The 22,226-nt window shown below is 39.9% G+C and overlaps 1 protein-coding gene across 1 annotated transcript in view; it reads right to left on the bottom strand.

The window, feature by feature from the left end:
* The window catches only part of Zswim6 (zinc finger SWIM-type containing 6), a 181,337-nt gene that overhangs the window by 15,627 nt on the left and 143,484 nt on the right, over positions 1-22,226 (bottom strand). The window contains exons 5-8 of the mRNA XM_028884236.2: positions 7,385-7,564; positions 3,282-3,458; positions 2,861-3,007; positions 420-566 (exon numbers count right to left, since the gene is read on the bottom strand). Coding sequence (XP_028740069.1) covers positions 420-566; positions 2,861-3,007; positions 3,282-3,458; positions 7,385-7,564 — 651 coding nt within the window. The remainder of the gene's footprint in view (positions 1-419; positions 567-2,860; positions 3,008-3,281; positions 3,459-7,384; positions 7,565-22,226) is intronic.

The following is a 22,226-nucleotide window of genomic DNA, read 5'->3' as shown; positions in this document are numbered from 1 at the left end:
ACACTGCCAGACTGAAGATTTTCAATTCACTGATTCTAAAGATTTTCTTCTTGGGGGAAGACCACCCAAGGCATGAGTGCCCACTTCCTAGCTCTCACAACCCACAGACACTATTAACTACATGGTTTTATAAAATATACTTAAGGAATAGAGAGATGGTTCAGCAGTGAAGAGCACTGGATGCTCTTCCGGAGGACCTGGGTTCAATTCCCAGCACCCACATGGCAGCTCACAACTTTCTGTAACTAGTTCCAGGGGATCTGACACCCTCACACAGACACACATGCAGGCGAAATACCAAAGGACACAAAAAGAAATCATTTGATACTATATATACTGTGAAGAGAAACACAGACGAACATCCAAACTCTGGGATTAGAAAAAGACAAGAGCCAACAAGGGCCAATGGCTTTCTTTACCTGTAAAATCTGAGAGCCCAGAGAAGCCTTCATCCTCAGTGTGGCAAGCTTCCATGAGGCTACTGAAGAGAGTGCCCACAGGGTCCAGGGGGTGTCCTACCCAGCCTTCCAGATTGGTTATTGAGGTTATGCTTTTATGGGGTAGCTCTGTTTAAAAAAGGAATGGAGACATGGGGAGAAGGGAGATGAAGGGAGAGAAGTAAGGGTACTACAGACCGATTTCACAGCAGCATTCTGAAAAGTTAATAATTCAGATGGAGAGCCCCTTTAGTTAAAAAAAAAATCAGTGGAATGGTACTATAATCTCCACCTTGTGAGCTGTTTTGAGTGGTAAAGGTTCACCTACCAATCAATATAAATGGTACTTAGGTCCAGGAATGGCTCCCCACATCTGTTTAACTCAAGTATCCAACATCATGTGCTAATATTCACAGTGCTGTCGTATTGTAGAGAGAGAGGGAATCCTGAGTTTTTCCTAAGAAGCTAAGCATCCCGCCATCTTTGCTCCCCTGGGAGTGTCACTAGAGATGGTAAGGAAGCCTGGACTCACGAGTTGGGTCTACAACTGTGTGTTCACACTGTCAGTGCACCGGCACACTGAGTCATCTCAACGAAGAACGAGAGCAGTGACCTCCTGGGTTTGACTCAAACCCCCACACAAGCATTGTTTAATCACCCCCATTACTTCACAGCAGCTCTCCTTTCTGTGAGAGGCATCGGGGTGGACCTTGGCCAAGGGAAAACTACAGCGCAAGGTAGATGTAGCCTTGACAAAACGTGTTTGTTCATCCTCTCCACAGAATATTAGCTCTTCCATGGCCAAGTGCTGTGGAACAAGTGTCATCACTTGGAGGATGACAGAGAAATGTGCCTGAGATGGCCCAGGCCTGGCTAGAGTGTAACTGACTCCAAGACGCTCACAACAGTCTAGTCCAATAAGACCTGCAACTTACGTCAACAGTTTTACACTCTGTATTCCTTAAGTAGAACATTTTTACAAAACGGAATTCAAAAACTAACATTCCTCAGAAAAATTTACATGGTTTCAAAAAAAAGAAAAATCAAACATAACCATTATGAGCCAGTTCTCTACACTAAATGGAGTACTATGTACCTGAAAGATATCCTTTACACTATTCAGAAGCAAATACCCTGGGCCAGAGATGATCTGTGTCTTTAGCGGAAGTAGATTTCAGAAAAGCTTTCTACAGGGCCCAGCAATGCATTTCGGGAAAATGAGCAAAGTCATTGTATACTGAGGCCATTAACATTCCAGTCCCATCTACACTTCCTTTCTGTGGTTCAAACTCTAACTGTGGAATTATTTCCGCTATGACTGACAGCGTCAGTCCACACTCCTAATACTTCCAACATAGAGAGAATTACAAGTTTCAGCCAACACTTGCTCCAACTTCCAACCCATTCCAACAACCTTTAGTTAGTTATTTGTACTCAAGGTGGGTAATCTGAGTACCAAAGGATTAAAAACACAACTAAGAACAAAAGCCAACAGTAACTGGAACTGTTCTTAATTAAAAAAAGGTGGGGGGCAAAAACAAGTCACCCCAAGAAATGTTTGCCTACAGAAGGAACAAAGAGTACTCGATCAGGAAAAGCAGATCCATCCCACTATCTGGTCAGCAAGCTAAGAACCCAGTTAACAGCCTTTGCCATTACCACTACGGTGCTTATTCAAACTTAGAAGATTTATAAATGGAGATAAAGACAAGTTGAATGTGTCCTATCAGCCGACAGCTCATCAAACATCATTCGAGCAGAGAACTTGAAAAAACAAAACCGGGAGTTCACTTTTAGTAAACAAGTCCTCCAACACAAATGATCTCGGCTCCAAAGTCACAGAATGCCAGGCCTTAAGACTTCCTGGAGTGTGCTCTCAGTGGCTCTCAGAGGCAGACCCTCTGCGGAGACCTGCTCTGCAGAAGAGTGAGCTCAGCAACCGAGAAACAGTCATGGACTAAGGAGTGCCCACCTGCAATCCACTGCTGGGATTCAAGGATGGGCAGCCATTCTAGAGTTCTCAGTGTTAGAACTATAACACTCGTGCAGAAAAGCAGGCATTTGGTTTCCATTCCATGTTTCAGACATATCACCAACTATTCCAAAAGTAACAATCTCCTTAAAGAATTATCTAAGATTTATTTCTTTCAACATCCAGCCAAAACAATTTATATTCTATTTTTACAGATTTTATCCAATTTAATTTTTTTCCCTTTATTTTTACCTCATATGTATGGGTGTTTTGGCTGTGTGGATGTCTGTGTATCACGAGTGCATTATCAAGCCTTTTTAAGAGTGCTGAGTAAAGCCATTTCTATGGCTGTGCTTTTAAAAATCTATCTCTTCTTCTAGCAGAACCTAAGACCAAGTCATAGCCTCACCAAGAGTCCCACTCCAACAGAGACAACCTCCTCCACAATCACCTTTTTTTTGAGTCCGGAACATTTCCAACTGTTTCTGCTGTTGCCGTCGTAATGTGTTCACAATAGCTATTGCTAATCTCAGTGCTTCTCTGGGGTACCCATGAGAACGCAACGCGTCCACTCTTGCACAGGCTGTAGGAACATGTTCTGCAACAGAAACCCAAAGGGGTAAAGTTGCCACTGTCCGATACATCCATCAAAGCAGGCTACTGTGGTAAGATGAGTCTCCCCAAATAACATGTAAGGAGATATGGGAAACCATTTCTGAACTTGGATCTGAATGAAAATTTCAGCCCCCTCTGCCAAGCATTCATCCATCTCCCACTGAATGCCTCAATTCTCTACCTCCCACTCCAATAATGCTATAGAAACTAAACAAAGAAGTAAGTCATGGAAATGTCTTTCCGGTTTGGCCACTTACCATGCCAGAGGGGCCACCCCCGGGAGTCAAAGAGGGAGTTTTCAGTGTCGTCATGGTAACAGTAGTTGGTGTACAGGTCACTGCTGATAATGTGCTGCAAGTGGCTATCCTGCCAGTGGAGGTCACATGCCTCGATGGCTCTTGTGAACACTGTCCGGTGTGGCCTGTTCGATGAATCTGTTTTTTCCACAATTCAGAAAGCCGTGTCAGCTATTATTCATATGTGAATACATCAGTCATACCATTCTGTGACCAGATGTTCATGAACACACCCACACACACTGTCCTGCACCCCCTCAGCAGAAGGGTGAAGGGTGGATGAATAGTCTCACATCCTAAATGCTAGAAGGCCATCAGCCTAAAGAGCCTCCAGTCACTCACTTGTTTTTACCAAACCAAACATACTGCAGCCATTGAAAGCTAAGTTAAAGGCATCCTGCAAAACGAATTGTCAAGTCTATGTGTCCACGCCAAATATACTCAAAAGAGGCACTCGGCTTTAAAAAAAAAAAACTAACCATGTGAAAACTCACTGCTCCCCACTTCTGAGGTGCTGTGTTGGGCTGCCCCTGATGGGATCAGCAGCTCTCACAAACACTATGCAAGAGATGCGACACCAGCCATGGAACCTTTCAGGAAGATGCAGTCAGCCTTTAAAAATATGCATAAGGGTTGTGCTTTTGGTTGTATTTTTTAACTATATTGTGCGGTTTTGCACAATTAAAACTATTATGCTTCTTGGGATATAATGATTAAATGCCACTTTATATCCCAAAGGGCATAAATGCATATGTTTAACATTTCACAAAGCCACACAACATAGCTACAAAACAAACCAGCGCACTTACCTTGCCCCTACAGGCTGTCTCCTGACTCCTGGGCAGGTTCCATGACTGGTGTGATGTCCCCAGCATAATGTATGCCGGGGCATCACAAGAGAGCAGAAGCATACAGTCCGAAGGGGGTTCAAGGTTCAGGACCTGACGAAGAAAAGAAATGTTTGGGGAATAAAGGATGTTCTCACCTCAGCTCCTTGGATTATTCAATTCCTAAAGAGACTACAGGCGCTCCCGCCCCACGGGCCCCGACTCTAAACTTACCTTCAACTGTGGTACAAGTATCCACTAAATGGTGGGGTAGTGAAAAATTTCATTTATGTACACTTAATTTTGATCAAGTCTAGTCCCCTTCACTGCTCTCCGAGACTCAACTAGTGAAGTAACAAACTATGGAGCATCCTCCTGTCCCTGGACCTCTGTGTGAATACACAAAAGGCAAACCACAGAGAGCGAACTCAACTGAGAGAGGAAGAAGAGCCTAGAGAGTTCATCTATCTGGTTCTCTGTCCTGCTGGCGGAGGTGAACAGCAACAGAAACACACAGCCAGGCACCGCCAAGGGTCCAACACGCCCCCTTACTACAAGTTTAGCTAATGTGGCCACTTGCAATGGTGGTTGGCAAGCCTATCAAAGGTATTACTTCAGGCTGGTCTTACATCAACGCTGCTATCCATATCTAGAGGAAGACATATCGAAGTGCACAGAGAACAGATAAAGAGACATAAGTGATCATCTGCTGTGACTCTTGCAAAATTGGAAGGATGGGCCCAACTTGTAACAGCCTTTTGTCAAGCAAAACAAATGTGCTCTTCCCAGGAAGAAACCCATTTTGGGACCTCTCATAAGCAAATGTCCTAAAATTCAAGTATTCTATAGGTATTTTTAAGTGGCCTTAGCATTCAGTTTGTTTACTTCAAATTGCAGAGGTAAAACCAAAAAACTAAAGACTTCCAAATAGCCACTTGCTATTATGCATGCTATAAAAGTGAGTTAAGGGTCCAAGTATTGCCTTGGCTCTCTGATACCAATACAAGCACATAGTGTGGTGTCCTTAGAAGAATAAACTGCATTGTTCCTGTTTCATAGCAGCACAGCTTTTAAAATTGGTTTGCTCCAAGATACCAACAAAACCGATAGTCACAAAAGGGCTAAACTCTCACAAAATTATATTTAAATGATCATGAAGGCCATATCACACGAGAAGCACAAAACTGATATACACAAATTCATAAACATTAAAAAATTAAGTGTCTATAACAACAAATTGGAAATTTGGGAGAGCCAAAAGGAAATAATTCTTCTTCTTTTTTTTAAAAAACACCTACAAAAAAGAAACCGGCTTTTTGCTGAAAGAGTATGATCTGGATGCTGTTCACTAGTCTAACAAGTCACTCTAGCCATGGTGGGCATCAGAAGCCCTGCGTGTGCACTCTAACATGTGTGTGTGAAACACATCTATCCACAGGCACAGTGACCTCTGTGTGATGCCGTGGCTTTTGTCCCTCAGTCTCCAGGCTCCAGAGGGGTATTCGGGTATGAGTAAACATACCCTCTGCAGGATGATAACCAGCACCCTCTCGGGGAATGGCTCTTATCACAACCCCTCAGAAAGGGCTGTGAGTGTTCTGGTAAAAGCAGACACCCTGGTGCCTTTTGGCACAATAGCTTCCAAGCACTGCCTTTGGAATACAGACCAGGATTTACACTGCCTAGACCAAACTGTAAGTAAAATGAACTGTGGTGTCCTGGAAGCCAGAACACTTCTTTAAATATGTTGGTGTTTTGCTTCCTTGTGTATCTATGCCCATAGAGGCCAGATAGGGCATTCATTAGATGCCCTGGAACTGGAGTTACAGATGGTTGTAAGCTGCTATGCAAGTGCTGGGAACTGAGCCCTGGTTCTCTGCGAAAGCAGTGAGTGCTCTTGGAGACTGAGCAATGTCTCCAGACCCATCCCAGTTTCCAGGGCCTACAGAATTTTCATATTAAACCCAAAGTAACATTATAAAGAGAAAGTAAAATGCAAAGTGTAGTACATCAAAGTAGCAGTCCCCTCAAAATAGCAGCAACCAAAACTCAAAACCCAGAAAAACCTCCAATTATAGAAACAAAAGATTAAAGGTCACCTATGGAGACATCAAAGAACCTTTCCCTAGCAATGAGAAGAATGAACGTTGACCGATTAAACCCGACAACTTGGAAAAAAATGGAGATCTGAGGGGTACATTTAATTATTAAATAACATCACCATGAGCATGATACAGACAGGGTAGACTTCAAATACTGAATTCCCAAGGTAAGCATCTCCAGTTAAAATAGAGCCTGCCAATCATCCTTCTAGGCCCTGAAACCTCTTTTGATTGGACTAGTCCCTGTGGACTTTCTTTGTAAAGACGGAGACCCTGTTAACAACACATTGGAACTCTGCACACTGCATAGCATCCCTTTCAGGAATACCAGCTCCTCTGTGGCCAGCAAAGGATGTATGATTCTTGGGCCTTCCAATGTTGATTCCAATCTTACTTCTATCATATGATTTAAATCACTTTCAAGTCCCCCAGCAAACAAAGTCATGCATGAATACTGGTATGAGTTAGCGAATGATAGCAGATTTGTCCAAGACTTAACAAGTTAAAAATGTGTTTCTGAAAAAGACCAGAAAATTCGGCAATGTCTCAGAGAAGAAAGTCAAGCTAAGGGGCAGTTTGTTTTTAAAAGATGGAAGAGAAACTGAAATAACAGGATAAAATAATAGATTATTCTGCAAGATCTGGGAGCACTATTTACCTACTATGAATGGGACAGAAAGACTATCCAATCTTTCACAGTAAGAAATTGCCCTGATGTAAGTGCCAACAGTATCACTGGCCCCTCAGTTCCACATCTCCTTGCTCTATATTCTAAATCTAGGAAACTTTTAATTAAATATACAATAGCCCAAGTATGAAATGGCCAACAAAGCCAGAGATCCTCAAGTCTCTCAATACTGTTTTACACAGTAATATATTACTGCCCTACTCTATATTTTTAATTAAAAAGTAAAATTCAAACTATTAGGAGATCATTTTAATCCACATCAGTACATATCATATCCATCTGCAATGTGCATAAAAAATAATGTTCTCACTTAAAATAGATGCACACATTCAAAGTAAACATGTATTGTCCTTGAATTAAGTAAATCCCCACATTCATTATCTGTTACCATTACAAACATGTACGAAGAAGCAGATGAGAATGGGCAGGATGCCATCGTGGACTCACCTTGGTTGGCATTTGCACCCTGAGGCAGGGCATTGGTTAGGTTGGGTAATTCACTGCCATGATTTCCATCCTCCCATGGACAGACGTCAACACTGTTCCATTTCTTCAGTTGTTTTAGCCAGCTGGCCTTCTGCTCCAACTTACAGTGGGGGTTTAAGACTATACACATCCACAGAGCACCTAATTTTTAAAGAGGACAAAGACATTTCAAAATATTACAAAAAAGGTTCAAGGCTAAGAGCTTAAGAAAAATTTGGAATCACTTCAAGATGGACAAAAGTCTGTCAGTTCTCCTAATTTAGACAACGTATAGCCTAATGCTAAACCAAAGACCTAAGTGCTGTTACACATGAAGATGAGATGTATTTTACATGTTCTAACTGTAAGTACCTTCTTATTTGTATTATACTTTATATATAAAAGTCAATAATATAAACAATCCCAGGGTTCAATTTCAACACAGAGTGTACACATTAGCCTTTTAATACATGATTCCAAATCATTCTTTCCCCAAATTAAATTTATTTTCAAAGATTATCTTTGTGTAATAAAATTATACAAAGAATTTATAAGGATAAAATTATACTATGAACACGTTTCCTAGTCTCCTTACACGATTTTCAAACATTGTTTATTAGTATCCACAATTATGTGTGGATGTGTACACACATTCTCATGCATACACACACAAACACATATGTAAATGGAGTTAAAATCATTTAGGCTTTGAAGTCAGTGAAATAAATCTTTTACAAATAAAACTCAAATAAAATAAATATAAATAAAATAAAACTCAAAGCCAGGCATAGTGACACACAGCTGTCATTTGGGAGGCGAGGGCACGAGAGTCACAAATCTAAGGAAGTCTGTGGTATACAGTGAGTTCCAGAGCAGTCAACTACCATCTCAGAGTCAACCAAACCAAACCAAACCAAACCAAACCAAACCACAATCAGTTACATTAAGCACACTTTCCTAAGCAATTCAACAGGTACCAGTCTTCATGTAATCACTAAATGCTAAGATACCTATTAATAAGCATTTCTCTAAGTGTTTCAAAAGTGAAAATGAATGTAAGGGAAAGGAATAACTCATAATTTAAATAATAAGATAATGGTGAATTTATGCTTTCTGCATAGTTCACACAAATATTTCACAAATTTTACAGTATTAATTTCTAAATAAGATGATACCAATACCCCCAGAGCATTCACAATATGTTTTCTCTAGGAAGGCATGCACAAACATCTGTGCTCTGATGGTTCTCTGTCAGCTGGGTAAAAGAAATAGAATGAAAGGGATGAATACTATTTTCTTTGACCAAAAGTACTGGTTAGCTGTCTTTCCTATTTAGTGCCCCTAATACTATAAATATAAAATAATTTAAATTAAACACACCAAGTTTGTAAAAAATACCTTCAACTTGTCTAAGCCACAGATATTAACAATCTATATTTTAAAATTTTCAAATGCCATTTAAAAACAAAACAGTCAGCCAAGATGGAATAAGCTCACTAAAGTGTCTCTTTCTCTCAATGATTACAATTAATAACTCTGGACAAAATAAAAAGCAGTAACCCAAGGACTCTGAGAAATAACCATCAGTGAGCTGGCCAAAGAGAAGAAATAAGGCAGTAAGTGAGCCATATGGCTGGGTTTTTTTTTTTGTTTTTTTTGTTTGTTTGTTTTTATTTTCCATCGCCCCCTGCCCCATTTCCTCTGGATTTGAATACTATAAGTAACTTCACTCAAGGAACTATGAAGGGACACATGCATGAAAAAATGGAAACTTGCTTTTCCCCCAGTGCATACTGGAAAAGGAGAGCACCGAGATCGGAGCTGCTGAGGAGAGCCAAGTCCTCAGCACAGCATGCACGAGACAGAAGCAAGGCAGAACCAGCCAAGGCTCTGACCACTGACACTGGAGTCCTCATCCAAAGGTGGTTTGATGAGTTATGGTCCCATCACCTTAGTCAGTTGCTTGTTTTAATTTTTTCACCCTCTAGGGAATTTTCATAGAACCCTGACTCTTATAATATCCAAACTGTCCAGAATCTAAAATCTTGGCTAACAAAGAAACAGGAAAAAGTGTCAACTCTCAAAAGATGTCAAGTCAGATGAGCAAGATGTTAGAATTAGAGACTTGATAGTCCCAGTAATTGTGCTCTGTGAGACGAAGGTAAAAGTAATTAAGAGGGAAAAAAGACATAACATCATCCCCAGTAATGAAATGAAAACTGTAAAAAAGGACTAAACAGAAACTTTAGAAGTGGAAAAGCAGTATGTTAAATAAAGTTATCGAATGGGACCAAAAGCTGAATGGTGACAGAGCAAAGAGTGAACTTAAGGAGAGGAACTACCTCGTGGGACAAACAGAACACCTAGATGGTGTTAAACAGAATCTTAAAGACAGGACGGCAAAGAGCAAAATGTTTCTTAGCATTTGTGTCACTGGATTCCAAGATGAGAAGTAGAAAACTTTGAAAGAAATAATTACTAAAAACTTTTCAGATTTGCAGAATGGTATTAATTTACAAGCCAAAGAAGTTTAGTCACCCTCAAAAATAGGGTCAGCTCAAAGAAAACCATGACCAACCGTAGCATAAGCAAGCTGCTGAAAGCCGAATAAAAACCAACCAAACAACAAAATGAAGCCAAAGAAAATACAAAGCATCTATAGAATAATGGTTCAAATAACTACTGATTTCTCACCCAGGACAGAATACAATGAATGATACTGGCTGAGTTTTAAAAGGGATTGGAAAGCCAATCTGGAAGTCTATGAGCAGTGACAAAATCACCCAGGAAATATGGTGAAATACAGGTATTCTCAGAATAAGAAAAACGTAACAGCATGCAATGCTAAAAGATCTATTTTAGAAAAATGCTAAAGCTAAGTTTTCCTGATTAAAAAGACATAACAACAAAAAGAAAGTTGACAATCTGTAAATAAAGGGAGAATAACAGAGATGATGTCTGAGGAAATAGGTTATTTTGCCATTTCTGTTCTTTGGAAATATGTATGAATGTTCAAAACAAAAATTCAAACACTGTCTTATAAATTTTTAAATGAATAAAATATATTTTAATACCTATAGCAAAGAGGGAGATAAAGAGATCTATGATTATTAGACATTTAGTATGGCAAAAGTAGTTAATTCAGTATTAGGTGTAGGCATATTTTGCTATAATGCCACTTGAAATAAACACAAAATAAAAAGGATAACCAAAGTTAAATTTAACAACAATTCAATTAAGAGAAAGTTCATGAAAACAAGTCAGTATAGAGAGAACAGAAACAAAAGGAATAAAAAGAAATATATTCAATTATACCAATAATTTCATGAGACACAAGTGGTCTAGAGCAGGAGATGCAACTCAGTGCTTGCCTCACATGCACAAGGCCATGGGTTCAACTCAGCACTGGCAATTATATGTGTGTGCGCGCGCGCGCGCGCATGTGCAGAATGTACCTATGTCCTAAACATACCAATTAAAAGGGGAAATCAGCCGGTTGGTGGTGGCGCCCTCCTTTAATCCCAGGTAAGAGGCAGAGGCAGGTGGATCTCTATGAGTTTGAGGCCAGGCTGAGCTACAGAGTGAGTTCCAGGAAAGGCTCCAAAGCTACACAGAGAAATCCTGTTTCAAAAAACCAAAAAAATAACCCAGTGGTGGTGGTGGAATCAAGTCAGATTAAAAGCTAAGGAAACAATATTATGCTGTACATGACATGTAACAGTAAATGTAAAAGGATTAGGAAGACCATGAAGATGCTATGGAAAAAAAGCTGGAACTTCACTATAGATGTGAGGAGAAGTATGGAGTCGGACATTACATGGTGATAAACGTTCTCTCCAAAAATACAATTCTGAGCTGTACCTAACAAGGCTTTACACACAAGTAACAAGAGACAGAGCTGGAAGGAAAACCAGCAAAGTTTCAGCTTCTTAGTAGACTTCAACACTTCTCTCTATATAAGTGATAGACATGTACACAGAAAATTAGCAAATACCCCAACAACACTATCAACTGAGGAAAACAAATAAAAATGGACCACACACCTAAACAGCAAACTTAAGACCAAAAAGCTCTCAGCAAATTATCTTGAGTTAGATAAAAATATGAATGAGGGTAATAAAAGCATGATCTGTGAAATAAAAAGAGGTAAAATTGTCTTCCTCCAAGTGAAAGACCTTGCACTACACAGACAAGAGAACGAGATGGGGGCGGGGGGGGGGGGGGGAGGCATCCTCAAGCCACGGCTGTAACAATGAACAATAATTCAAGTTATGTACAGCCTTCTCAGAGTCACAAAGAAAACTGTACAAACCAACAAAATGAGCAAAACAAAGACGTGGGCTCTAAGAGCCGTGCAGGAAATTAAGTAAACACTGAGCAATAGAAGCCAATATGAAGAGGCTCCAGAGTGTGTATGTGTGTGTGTGTGTGTGTGTGTGTGTGTGTGTGTATAAAATTTGCAAAAGGCAAACTAATCGAGATGAGGGAGGGTTATCAGTGGTTGCCCCAGGAATTAGGGTAAAGAAAGCCATGGATAATGGGACGAGGACAGAGAACGTTTAAGATGGTGAAACTCCTCAGAGTATGACTCTGTAAAGGCAGGCATACGCCATGAAGCATTCATCCAAACCTATGAAACATGCAGCACTGAGCACCAACTCTCCTGAAATACCATAATACCATAAGCTTTGAGTAAAAATGTGTCAATGTAAGCTGATCGGTTGAACAACTGGTGTGGAGGGTACTGGTAGGGGGTGGGGACTGGTGGTGGATAGGAAACTTCCATTCAAACAGTCTGTAAAGCAAAACTCTATCTTCTCAAACAGCATGAGATTTGAACTCATGTGAAGCTAGGGTAGTTACAAATATTCAGACTGCAGCCATGAGAAAAATCAAACTCAGGCTGAGAACCTTTAACACAAAATCCTAAGTGTTCTTTGCTCATTTCAATGATTTTTATATGACCTGATGAAAAGAGATTTGCTGTGGATATTACTCTGTATAAATAAAATCCTGATTGGCCAGGAGCCAGGCAGGAAGTAAAGGCAGGACAAGCAGAGAAGAGAATTCTGGGAACAGGAAGGCAGAGTCAGAGAGACACTGCCAGCCGCCGCCATGAAAAGATGTTAAGATACTGGTAAACTACGAGCCATGTGGCAACTTATAGACTAATAGATAGGGGTTAATTTAAGATATAAGAACTAGAACAAAAAGCCTGCCGTGGCCATACAGTTTGTAAGCAATTTAAGGCGTCATACTGCAGACACTGGATTCCCAAAAGCCTGTCCATAGACCAGAGACAGATCCCAATACCCCTTCCTGGGTGCCCCCCAAACAGTTCAAGCTAAACAACCGTCTTCCGTATTCAGAGGGCTTAGTCCAGTCCCATGGAGGCTCCATAGCCACCAGTCCACAGTTCATGGGCTTCCACTAGTGTGGCCGGTCATCTCTGCACGTCTTCCTATCATGATCTCGATGTCCCTCGCCTGCAGAATCCCTTCTCTCTCTCATCGATTGGATTCCTGGAGCTCAGCCTGGTGCCTGGCCATGGATCTCTGCATCTGCCTCCATCAGTCACTAGACAAAGGTTCTATGATGACAGCTAGGTTATTGGTAGACTGGTCACCAGAGTAGACCAGTCTACAACATCTAGGTTGTTTCCAGGTTCTGACTATTATGAATAACACTGATATGAACATAGCTGAGCATGTGTTCTTGTGGTAAGATTGAGCATTCCTTGGGTATATGTCCAAGAGTGGCATAACTGGGTCTTGAGAAAGACTTATTCCCAATTTTCTGAGAAACCGCCATACTGATTTCCAGAGTGGCTGTACAAGTTTGCATTTCCACCAACAGTGGAGGAGTGTTCCCCTTGCTCCACATCCTCTCCAACATAAGCTGTTCTTCAGTGTTTTTGATCTTAGCCATTCTGACAGGTGTAAGATGGTATCTCAGAGTTGTTTTGATTTGTACTTCCCTGATAATTAAGGATGTTGAGCAATTCCTTAAATGCCTTTCAGTCATTTGAGATTCTTCTGTTGAGAATTCTCTGTTAAGCTCTGTAGAGCATTTTTAAATTGTATTGTTCAGTATTTTGAAGTCTAGCTTTTTGAGTTCTTTATATATTTTGAAGATCAGCCCTCTGTCAGATGTGGGGTTGGTGAAGATCTTTTCCCATTCTGTAGGCTGTCATTTTGTCTTATTGACTGTGTCCTTCTGCCTTGGATTTTCATGCTCGTATTTCCCTAATTAGAAAATTTTCATTTTTCAGGAAAAATTCTTTTTTTTTTTCCCAAAAAGCTAAGTCTTTACTAATTTGCTTGTAACATCCTTTTATTGCTCACTTCCCTAAAGAGAGGTTTCATCCTGAATGGGTGTTCTTAATGCTAGATTCAAATTTAGTGCCATAATAGATATCGTCTTTTATCTTAACAGTCATTACTACAAAGGCTGCAATTAGCCTTAATAACCAAATTAACCAAATTGAGTAAGTCATTCTCCAAATTTTATTAATTCAAGGTCCCACTCTGGGCATTTATCTTCTTTCCCTCCAGTGTGCCTGAAGTATTTGAAGCCTTAAGAGAAGTTCTTTAATTAATAAACTCCACTTTATGATTTCTCTGAAAGGTAACCCTTTCAAGGATTCAGTGGAAAGGTGGTGAGGTTTGGTTGGAAGTCAGCATTGCCGGGACCCTGTGGTGGAGCTGCAGCACACACAGTAGGGTACTTCTTGTTTTCCTTATACAGGATGCTTGCTTGCTCCAAATTACAGTGAAAACAAACTCCATATATTTAAACCAATTCCTAGGTTCAGTGCCTCAAAGTAAATAATGGTGTATCACCTAGTTTCAGAATTATCCACGCCATAGTTCAGCTCTAGCTTTTTCTACCACTGCGATGATTTGGATTAGAAATGTTCCCTATAGGTTCAGACATTTGAGCATGATTCCCAGCTGGCCACATGGCTTGGCAGGTTTAAGCAGCAGAGCCCTGCTGCAGGAAGAACATCATAGGGGTGGGCTTTGAGATTATATAGCCTTGCCCTTTCTTCCCTTCTCTGCTTTGCACTTGTGTTTGAAGGTGTGAGCTTTCAGGTTCCTGCAGCCATGCTTGCCACTTGTTATTATATGAACTCTTGTCCCTGTGGAACCATAAGCCAATTTTTTCTTTCCTAAGTTGCTTCTGATCATGTTGTTTTATCACAGCAACAGGAAAGTAACTAATATAGAAGTTGACACCAGAATGGCTGTTGTTAAGAAGCTTACCATGTTGGTTTCTTTCCTTTTGGAAAACTAGAACTTTGGACCAGAAAACTGGTTGAAACCAGAGCTTAAAGGTAGGGAATTCCAGTAAGAGCCTGGAAACAGTAGTGCTGAGAGCAATATGAACTATGGAGGTTCAGTTGAGGAGGTTTCAAATGGGGAATAATAGCAATGGTTTAGAGGCCATTCACATGAAATTTTTAATGAAGAATCTGGCTGCCTTCTGTTCATGTCCTGAGAACTAGCGTGAGAATAATTTAAAAAGTAATGGACTAATTTCTTTGGTGGAGGAGATTTCAAGACTGCATAATGTTGAGTCCGTGGCATGGTTGTTACTGATTTCCCTTATGCAGGCCTACAGTGAACAAAAACAAGCAGCATAGGAAGAAATGGGGAATGTGCAGTTTGGAAAGAGAAAGAGCACTAGGAAGTTCAATGTTGAAGCCAAGGCATGTGCTCAAAGAGGATGTAATTGCTAAGGAAATTAGACCCACAAAGAAAATCCTTGCTCTGCACTGGAACAAAAGCAGAGGTATTTCCTGGGCAAGACCCCACTCAGCTGATCTTCCAACTTCTACAGGAGAGCCTATGGTACTTCTGCTTACAGAAAGCAACCAATTAAAAAATCTACAGCTGATGTGATAAAGAGGGGCCAGGGACCACTGGCAGTTGGAATTAGCAGTGTGATTCACATGGGCTGGGTTTAGAGGCATGAAAGATTGTGGATTCTTCTACCACAGTTTCAGAGAGCCACTGAGCCTTGGCAGCATGTGGCAGAGGAGTCCCTGAATGAAGGCCCAGAGAGGGCAGCAAAGCTCGAAGGGAAGAACCATCTAAGTCCTTGAAATTAAAGTCCCAAACACTGCACACGGAGTTACAAGATTTAGTGTTTGCCCTGCTAGGTGGCTTAGATCAGGCATTTCCTAACTATGCCCTTTTGGAATGACATTGTATTTTCTGTGCTTATTTATATTGGAGGTATAGAATTTCCTCTTTTTTTCTCCCCAAGGAGTTAATAGTTTAGAGTTACCTTGAGTCTCAGAAGAGACTTTGGACATTTAAACAGTGTTGAGACTGTGACAGACTATGGGGATGTTTGAAGTTGGACTATATGCATTTTTGCATTATGATCTGACCATGAGCCTATGGGTGCCAGGGATTGGAATGTGGTCAATCAAGTGAGATATGCACTCCACAGGCTCTAGCATTTGAGTAACACATTCTCAGTTGGTGGTGAGGTTTTTAGGTAGTGCAGCTCAGAAAACGCAGCAGCTGGGCAGGCTCTGAGATTATTCAGCCTCGCCCCACTTCCAATGGGCATATTCTGCTTTGTGCTTTACTTTGAAGATGTACGTTCTCAAAAGCTCTCTGAACCTGCCCCATGCCTGCCTCTTACTCCTCTGAAATTGTATGAAAGCCAAAATAAACTTTCTTCTGGAAGTTACTGTGGTCACGGTGTTTTTATCATAGCAACAGAAAGAAAGAAAAAAAAAAAAAAACCCTAATAAAAACCACCCAGCATGACTTCATCCTTCTCTTCTACTGCCCTGACCAGTCCTCACCAAGTGAGCGATTTCAGTCAAACAACATCCAGGAAAATTAACCTCAAACTAAGGAAGCAAATTCCTTCACCCAAGGAAATGTACAAATACTTTTCACCAAAGGAAGCAGTTCTGCCTACTTAGCAGTCTTAGGTCTGCTCACATTCCATATCTGACCTCAACCAGTTAGAGAACATGGGCAGAAAGGTAAAGGTACAGAAACAGAACATTCAAACTGTCATGGAAATCTTTTTGGTTACTTCTGTATTCCACCACCAACAAAACATCAGTAAAACAGATCTACTCTCAGTAAAAGTGGGTGAGAAGAACTAATTTTACCCACCAGTTTTTTTCTAGTAAACATTTAGATATGTGAATTATCAATACCATTTTACTCCACATCACACACTCACTGCTTACATTTCCAACAGAAATTTTTCTTTTCACCAACAAGCTTTGGTCTCAAAGGGCAAGACATGGATGCCCAGTCATACCACTCTGGACAAGTCCACCGAGCCTCTGTGGTGCCAGCTCCCTAACTGAAAACAACAGGGACATAATTTCTACCTAACTCATAGGGCTGTTTCCCACTGTTTCTGCCAACTTCACACTGCCTCAGACAGCCAGGCTTCATACACAGAAATTCCATGAATGAACTTCCAAGAGACAAGAAATGGACACTGCTAGTTTTGACTCACAACCTGTCCCAACTGATAAAATGTGCCTAGATTCAAGAGAGGAAACACTGATGCCTTACCACAAAGAGAGGAGCAAACAATCTGTGGCCAGCTTAGTCTATCACAACTGCCAACACTTGAAAACTTGCTAGATTATGAAATGGAAAAGTAAGTCATTAGCCATGTATTTGCCACAGATGAGTATTTGTTTTTAAATATAATAATTTTAGTGCTTTCATTTTTGTGAATACTAGCTATATAATTCTGCCTAAAATAAAAAATTAACTAGTCAGAATTAGCCAACTATTTATTATATTGAATTTGTAAGACTTTATTCTCTATTACTGTTGAGATCAGGCTGTACTCAGCTCTAAGTTAAGCCAATAGCAGAATTTTTTTTTTTTTCAGTTTGTGCCTATACATTCAGAGACTCCATTTTTACAAGCAGCTTTTGACTCTATTTTGAGGATGGTAGATAACTTTGCATTTAAAGAGACAATGAGTGGCCCCCATCTGTCTGGTGCCACCCACTGGCAAAGACTGATCAATGACTTATTCCTGGGAGTAGAAAGGGTATCACTCTATAAATTTATCAGGGTGAACTGCTACTGTAGAGGCATATAGATGTGATGAAATCCTATCAGGAAAACGAGGACCAAGAACTCATCAAATATACATCACTAAGGGAAGGGTGTAACCTCACTTGGACAATAATAAAGAAGTGATCAACACAGACAATCAGTCTATCATATGACGACTTGCTATGTGCATCGAGATGCAGATAACCTGTGACTATGTCTGGGGACAGTCTCACTCAGCCCTCAACTGGTTATTCAGCCTACTGGAACTGCGGTCTATTCTCTTAGTCACCTGTCTGGACCTGTCACCTATGAACTCTGTTCACCCACAGGGTATTTTGGATCCCTCCCTGCCTGCCCTTAGCATCACCTCACTCTTGGAGCTCAACTCTGACCCTGCTGCCAGGCTCTAAAACAGCGGCAAGTCTGTCCAGTAAATTTTGACATTGTAGAAAGATAAATTTGTCTGGTTTTGACTCAGTTCACTCATGACTATTACCCATTATCAGTAACATTTACAGATAATCATTTTAAATTTAGCAAATATATCTATTTTAAGAATAACAAACACCTATTCCTGAATCTATCACAGACATTAGCCTTTCTTAATGGTATTTTTTTTCTCTAAAATATGGCCCAACATTCAAAATAATGGTTCTGAACCCTTCTAAAAGATATTTGGCCAGATGCGGTATTATTTTAGTCATATAAACATCATATAATACAAGGGACAAACTTCCACAATGGAGGATAACTTGTGCATGTGTGAATATTATTAGCTCAAATAATCAAGTTCAAATAAATCACTCAACAGATGAAAGAGCTGTAAGCCAAACAAGCAGCCATTATAAAAACTTAACAAAAGAGAAGGTATCCAAATACGCTGCATTATTATTACATGCTGCTTTGTATGCAAATTTTTATCCCTTCCAGGAAAATCCTAACAATATCAAGTTACACATGTTGGGTTTCTAATTAGATTCTACATTTAACGTTTTTAAATGTCTATCTTTAGGGTACAAAGATTGTTCTATCTAATTCAACTAACATTTCTAAAAGTGAATGGCATCCATACTTATTTACCTGGCAATAATTGCTGTCATTTTACTGATTCTTTACCTCACATTAACCCTGCTTTAAATAACACATTAACCCTGTTTAAATGTTTACATAATTATCACATTACCTTAAAAAAAACACACACAAACAAAAAGCACTATCCTGTAGACAAAGAGACTAAAGTTTACAGAGATGCCGCTACTAGCGGAGAGAATAAGAATCCTGTCCAAGGCTTCTTGTTCCCTGCAAAACAATGTCCTTAAACACTACAGCAGCTTAGCTTTTAGTCTAGCTATGCATTCAAAAGGCTTGTTTTTTCTTCTTGTTGTTTTTTTAAGTTTGGATTTCTGAAAATTCCAAGACTATTTTTAGTTTTTTTGACAGAATCATTTCATTCTATTTTAAAATATAAATATTTCATTAACTAAAATTAAGAGTATCCTGAAATCCTTAAAGCTAATCATAACTCTGTACTTTTATTTAACTGTGTTCTTTTAAAACATATCTTTGTTTTTACTGTATGATTGTGTGGCCTGCATGCATGTCTGTTTGCTATGTGGGCCTGGTCCCTGTGGAGGTCAGAAGAGGGTATCATGATCCTCTGAATTGGAGTCATAGGTGGCTGTGAACCATTGTGTGGGTGCTGGGAATCAAGCCTGGGTCCTCTGCTCTAAAGCCAGTGCTCTAAACTACTAAGCCCTCTCCTAAAACCCCACCCTGCCTGTAATTGTGTTCTGAGACACTCAGATCACATATAAGAAAGTACACTCAAACAAGGACCATAGGCCCGTCTAAATAAAGCCCAACTAAACAAAATAAAACTGCACTTTTCAGAACTGACAGGCACAGAAAATAAGTAATTTCAGTATAGATTAAAACAGTAGATGGGCAAACAAAAGCTAAACATAGTATTCAAGATTGATTATTCAAGTCAGATGAAATCTGTTTTGTCTGGAAACACTATGGTCAGCTCTGTTAAAGTTAAGTCTACACCAGCATTTTTGGGGAAATGCATGCAACTGAGGACCCTTTCGGCCTGCTGGAGTATATTCCTGGACACAGCATTATGAATTGTGAGCAAAGAAATCAGCTGCAGATGCTCACGATTCCTAACCCTATATGCAGTTCCCTTTGTCTTTTTGTTGCTAATATCAAACCATTCAGTGATTGTCATAGATTTTTGTGTTTTTTGTTTTTTTTTTTAAGAGAGGGAAGGAGATAGATTAATTAAAATAAACCTGTTCATCTTCTCTGCTGGATAGCTCTGAACTCATTCATAAACGTGGCTCTCCTCACTAATTCCTAGGAAGCTAACTCATGTGCGCGGTGTCGGGAAAGCAGAGATGGTGATGACAGGGAAAAGGCCAGTGCAGGGCAGAGGAGGGAGACAGACAACATCACCATCTCTAACACATTCAAAGGCAAAGGCTCATTTTGCTTTGTTCCACATTCACAAAAAGTGAGTGCAGTTAGCTGGAAAGTTTAGCGTCTACATACTAGTGTCACGTAAAGCCTTACCAAGTAGTAGCAGGCCAAGTAAAGCAACCACTTTCAGTATTTCCAAGGGTTCCATGGTTATAAAATAAATTACAGTATTTACTGTTGTTCTCAGAGGCTATTATAATAGTATAAATTTCATGCATGATCCAATTATCTAATCATATTTATTTAGAGGCCATGAAATACCTAATTGCAGTCACAAATAGGAGATCACTGGCATAATTAGTTGTGCTAGGCAAACTACAGTCACAAAACTTCTTGGGTCAGACCATACGAAAACCGTGACCCTAATTATGACAGTGTTATTATCAGCATAATGAAGTTTTAATACATCAATCACTCCATATTTGGAAAAGTAAGTTTAACTGGCAACACATTCTTCTTTAAATTTGATACGCTAGCTTTTAATTTATTAAAACATTCCTGGAAAATTTTCAAAACCAGACCAAGGGATATAATGAAGCAAGTTTTAAGACTGCTTGGGTTAAGCTGGGCTAAACTCCCTGCTAAATGGCATAAGCTTAGTTATCATCTAACCAGGCTCCCAGAAAAATTTTAAGTCAAGTTTCTTTGTTTTTGTCAAGAAGGAAAGCAGTTAAAGGGAGTAACTGACATCCTGGATCTCATTCACGATCTAATAAACAAGCTTCCCCACCGCATTTGATCTGTCAGTGCCATGAGCTTGGCCTCATTAGGAGGCTCACTCAGCGGGAGATCACAGAACCAGCTCTTCCACACCCTCGGCATCCCTCTCCATTTCAAGGGAGCAAAGGAAAGACAGAAAAATCTGAGGCAAGGAGAAAGGCAGAGTGGCGGCAGGTGGTTTTGTACTCTGAGAAAATGCAGTAAATAGGTGAGGTAAAGGAATGACTCGGGAGCCTGCGTGGACGCTTTCATGTGTTCTGCGCTGGCTTTATTTCTGAAACATCTTCATAAACAGTTCCATGGCTCATTCAATGGTCACGACTCCAATTCCATATAAACCTATTTCTGAAAAGACTCAGTTGGCAAGTGACTTCTTATAATAGTGACTCACTTCATTTTAATGTATGAGATGTTGAAGATCGATCCTCAAATGGTTTATTCAGCATGCTTCATATTATATAATTTTTTTTTGGTGGTTGTCTTAGACTGCCTTTTATTTCCCACTTATTTATTCTGTGTCCTGACTAGATTGTGAGTTCCCCAACTGCAGTACACATACACAACTGTCATACATGGTACTACAGGACACACAAGTAGGTTCTTGTTAATCTACCTGCTATTTCTTGGGCAAAGCACTTCTGGTATTTATACTGAAGCACATCACTGAGCCTCAGAAAGTTGTCTTCCTTTTGGTGAGCACTGAGAACCAATTAGGACAGAAATCCATCAAAAGCCATACTAAGAAGTGATCATATTGACCAGTGCTGATCTTTCTAGAGTATCGATGGTGAGGTAAACACCATCAACATTTGAGTGAGATACCAAAGATACAGGGGAGGGGGTTCTTGCAATAGTCTGTCTGATTGGAACTCTGGTTTGTTCGTAAAAACAATTTCTGAATGCACTCACTTTTCTGTGAAGTGCAAAAAGAACTTAGGATGGGTGTGGGTTTCCTAGAGAGTAGAATGTTTCATTTTGCTCTAATTCATTCTATTACTGAATTAAACTTTGATGTATTGGTCTTGACAAGTGCTTCATGCTGATTGTATTGTGTATGATAGTATAATCACTCCCCATGCATTTCCCACAGGCTGCGTGATTAATGCAATAGATTACCTGCAGCATGGATGGCAAGGGGGAATCAGTGCCCTTCTGCACTTTAAACTGTTTGCATTTCAGGATGCATGTGTGTGTGCATGAACACAGGGGCACCCAAGAATATCCTGGGCAGAGGTGGGAGAATAGAAAATTGATGACACATTGAAGATGAATGTTTTTGAAGTGTTTACTACTAAAAATATGCTTCTTAAAGCTTCCAAGAAGATAGATGTCATTGTACATCAATTATTCATTTACTTTCATCTTCACAAATATTTATTGAGCACCAACTAGATGCCAGATATATTTTTCACCTTTACAGGAAGATTAGCTAACAACATGTGTTACTTTCAATGTTCTAGTTACTTGAACAGAAGGGGAAAAGATGGTATAATTTTTTTAAAAAAAAAAAAGGCAAGGATTAAAAACATTTTTTAAAAAGATGACCAGAAAATTAGTTTCAT

The sequence above is a fragment of the Peromyscus leucopus genome, chromosome 11 (genome assembly GCF_004664715.2).
Source record: "Peromyscus leucopus breed LL Stock chromosome 11, UCI_PerLeu_2.1, whole genome shotgun sequence".
Lineage (NCBI taxonomy): Eukaryota > Metazoa > Chordata > Mammalia > Rodentia > Cricetidae > Peromyscus > Peromyscus leucopus.
The sequence above is the reverse complement of the archived record's forward strand: the minus strand, read 5'-3'. Positions and strand labels throughout refer to the sequence as shown.